Source organism: Propithecus coquereli, unplaced genomic scaffold, assembly GCF_000956105.1.
Source record: "Propithecus coquereli isolate 6110/MARCELLA unplaced genomic scaffold, Pcoq_1.0 Scaffold77, whole genome shotgun sequence".
In the NCBI taxonomy this organism is placed as follows: Eukaryota; Metazoa; Chordata; class Mammalia; order Primates; family Indriidae; genus Propithecus; species Propithecus coquereli.
Genome location: NW_012153840.1, coordinates 3,858,345 through 3,861,477, shown reverse-complemented (window position 1 = coordinate 3,861,477; position 3,133 = coordinate 3,858,345). Strand labels below are relative to the sequence as shown.

The window sequence follows — 3,133 nt, the reverse complement described above, 5'->3', positions numbered from 1 at the left end:
GAGTGAGTGCATAGTAGAATTGGGATAAACAAAGATTCTTCCACCTTAGCCAGAGCAGTGACTTTGGCCCTGGCAGAAGATGGGGCTGCTCAAGGATGACTTTTCCCTGGATGTTTCCACAGGATTCCTTTCATCGCAGATTCATCAGTATGAGCATCCAGGCCCCACCCAGACTCCTGGAACTGGCTGGGCAGAGCTTGGTGAGGAACGAGGCTTTGGCCATCTCTGCTCTGAAGGAGCTGCCCACTGAGCTCTACCCAGGCCTGTTCATGGAGGCCTTTGCTATGAGATGCAGCAAGACCGTGAAGGCGATGGTACAGACCTGGCCCTTCACCCGCCTTCCTCTAGGGGCGCTCATGAAGACGCCTGACCTGGAGACCTTACGAGCTGTTCTGCAGGGGCTTGATGCACTGCTTGACCAGGAGGTTCATCCCAGGTGAGGTTAACCCAGGTAGTCTGGTGAGGAGAACTCAAGAGTCCAGGGAAAGGACACCTTGGTGGGAGAGTTGGGGACTGAAGGGTGAACCTCAAGCATCTGAAGGTGCCAGTGAGGAAGGATAGGGAAGGTTTGACATTGCAGAGCTCCCCCTGGAAAAGGGTTCCTGGAAGTGTAGGACTGCTCACCATGCAGGGAATCACTGAAGGAACATGAACCTACCTCTCCCCAGGGACATCTAAAGGTACAAGAAGTAGAGAACAAGGTAGGATTCAAGGGGAAGAGGGGGAGGAGAAAAGTCAGCGAGAGGGAGAAACAGTGGGCACAGAAGCAGCTGGTGTCATGATATGGAATAAAGCTCAGGTCAGAGGTGGGTCCTTGCCTGAATTCTGAGACTCTCCACTGTTTTATCCACAGAAGGTGGAGCATCCAAGTGCTGGATTTACGGAATGTTGATGAGGACTTCTGGGTTGTATGGTCTGGTGCCCCTGTGAGCTCTCTGAAGGCCATGAGTAAGAGGCAAACAGAGGAGGACTGTCCAAGGATGAGAAGGAAGCAGTCCTTGAAGGTGTTTGTAGACCTTTGCCTCGAGGAAAAAACCCTTGATGAATTCCTCACCTACCTCTTTCTGTGGTTCATGCAAAGGAACGACTTAGTACACTTGTGCTGTAGAAAGCTGAAAATTTATTTAATGCCCATCCAAAATATCACAAAGGTCCTAAAAATGGTGGACCTGGACTGTATCCAGGAGGTAGAAGTTGATTGCACCTGGAAATTGTCCACCCTGGAAAGGTTTGTTCCTTATCTGGGCCAGATGAGTCATCTTCACAAACTCCTTCTCTCCCACATCTATGTGTCTGACAACATTTCCCAAGAGAAAAAGGAGGAGTTTGTCTCCCAGCTCACCTCTCAGTTCCTCAAGCTGGACTGCCTCCAGAAGCTTCATATGGACTCTGTCCCCTTTCTTGAAGGCCACCTGGACCAGGTGCTCAGGTAAGGAAGGATAGCGAGATTTTCTGCTGAACAGAGCAAAGCCTTTCTTTGTTACAGTGAACACTAACGATGTCTACTGTGTACCAGCCTCTGGCCATGTGACAGTGAGGGGGACACTAGGATGTTGTGTTCTCTGCTCTGTCCTGAAGTGGGTCTCACATAACTGCCCCACTAAAGGCAGAAGGATAAACTGGGGTAGATGCTATAGAGAGGGACACTATGCTAGGGAGCTAGCTATTGGGGGTCTCAGATCTAGTGAGGATGTGTTTGTAAATTCTCCCTGAGGAAGTATGTGTAAGTTAACAAGATGAACAGCAGGTAATGAGGGAGGGAGGGTATTGAGGAAGGGAAAGCACGTCAAACCTGCACATTTCAAAATATAAGCTCAGTCCTCACCAGCTCTGTGAACACAAATGACTCTCTCTCTAACTCCCTGTCAGTAAGAGGTTGTTCTGAGCTCCAGGTCAGGTAATTAACATATGGGAAATGCAAGATTCTGCACTCGAGAGTGAGGGAGCTGGAGTGAAGAACTGTAAGAAGTGATGGATGGTCTGCTGGTGACACGAGAATGTAGTGAGCCCTGCAGGCTGGAAACCCTAGCTGATGTTGCTGAATCTTGTCTGGATTTGTCCTTCATGCATGTTTTCCACTAGGCTCCTGTGGCCTAGAGATGTGGCATTTTGCCTAACAGGTGAGGAAAGGGAGCTTTGGAGATTCTGGACTTGATCCAGTCTCATGAATGAAGGAGAAATGACTCAGTCCCAAATGAGTCTGAGCTGAGTGACCAGACTCTTCATTATGCAGCCTTCTGGGTGTTGACCATCATCAGATGGTGAGAACAACTTTGAGGTTGGGGAAAACTGTCACCTTCCACGCGAGGTCATTCTCCTGCACTTGCCACTTCCATTTCCCAGAACTAACTTCTTCCTTTCTCTCCAGGTGCCTCAAGACCCCCCTGGAGACCCTCTCAATAACCAACTGCCTGCTTTCGGAATCAGACTTGAGGCAACTGTCCCAGTGCCCGAGCATCAGTCAGCTAAAGGAACTGGATCTGAGCGGCATCAAACTGGCCAATTTCGTTCCTGAGACCCTTCAACTTCTGCTAGGGAAAGTTGCTGCCACCCTCCAGACCCTGGACTTGGATGAATGCGGGATCACAGACACCCAACTCAGAGTCATCCTGCCTGCCCTGAGCCGCTGCTCCCAGCTCAAAATCTTCAGCTTTCGTGGCAATCCCATCTCCATGGCCGCCCTGGAGACTCTGCTGCGACACACCGTCAGGCTGAGCAAGTTACACCTGGAGATGTACGACGCCCCTCTGGAGAGCTACGGTGCCCAGGGGGCACTCTGCCAGACAAGATTCGCCCAGCTCCGGGCTGAGCTGATACAGATGCTAAGGGACTCAGGGAATCCCAAGACAGTCGTGTTCAGTACAGTGCCCTGACCTCACTGTGCCAACGGAGCATTCTGTGACCCGGAGTCCTGTCAGTACTGCTGTTGGATGCCTGCCTAGCTGGGTGAAAATTTTAAAAGCTTTCGTCTAGACACTTGGAACTGAAACCTAGGACTCAGGTGCATCTTCAAGAGAGCATAGCACCTATCATTTCAGACACCGGCTTGGTGGGAATGGGAAAAGGAAGGTGATGCAGCAGGGGACAGGACTAGGGAGGAAATGTTGACTTCGGGACCTTCAGGGATATGAGT

At 50.7% G+C, this 3,133-nt stretch overlaps 1 protein-coding gene across 1 annotated transcript; it reads left to right on the top strand.

The window, feature by feature from the left end:
* The first annotated feature begins 143 nt into the window (after nucleotides 1–143).
* On the top strand, nucleotides 144–2,873 carry LOC105824928 (PRAME family member 12-like). The gene is made up of 3 exons (XM_012662546.1): nucleotides 144–436; nucleotides 854–1,429; nucleotides 2,369–2,873. The coding sequence occupies exons 1-3, from the start codon at nucleotides 150–152 to the stop codon at nucleotides 2,871–2,873; spliced, it is 1,368 nt and encodes a 455-aa protein (XP_012518000.1). The 5' UTR covers nucleotides 144–149.
* The last annotated feature ends 260 nt before the right edge of the window (nucleotides 2,874–3,133 follow it).

Coding starts and splice junctions, on each gene's coding strand:
- LOC105824928 (XM_012662546.1), top strand. CDS start 150: ATGAGCATCCAGGCCCCACCCAGACTCCTGGAACTGGCTGGGCAGAGC. Junction 437..853: donor GACCAGGAGGTTCATCCCAG/GTGAGGTTAACC, acceptor TTTTATCCACAG/AAGGTGGAGCATCCAAGTGC. Junction 1,430..2,368: donor CACCTGGACCAGGTGCTCAG/GTAAGGAAGGAT, acceptor CTTTCTCTCCAG/GTGCCTCAAGACCCCCCTGG.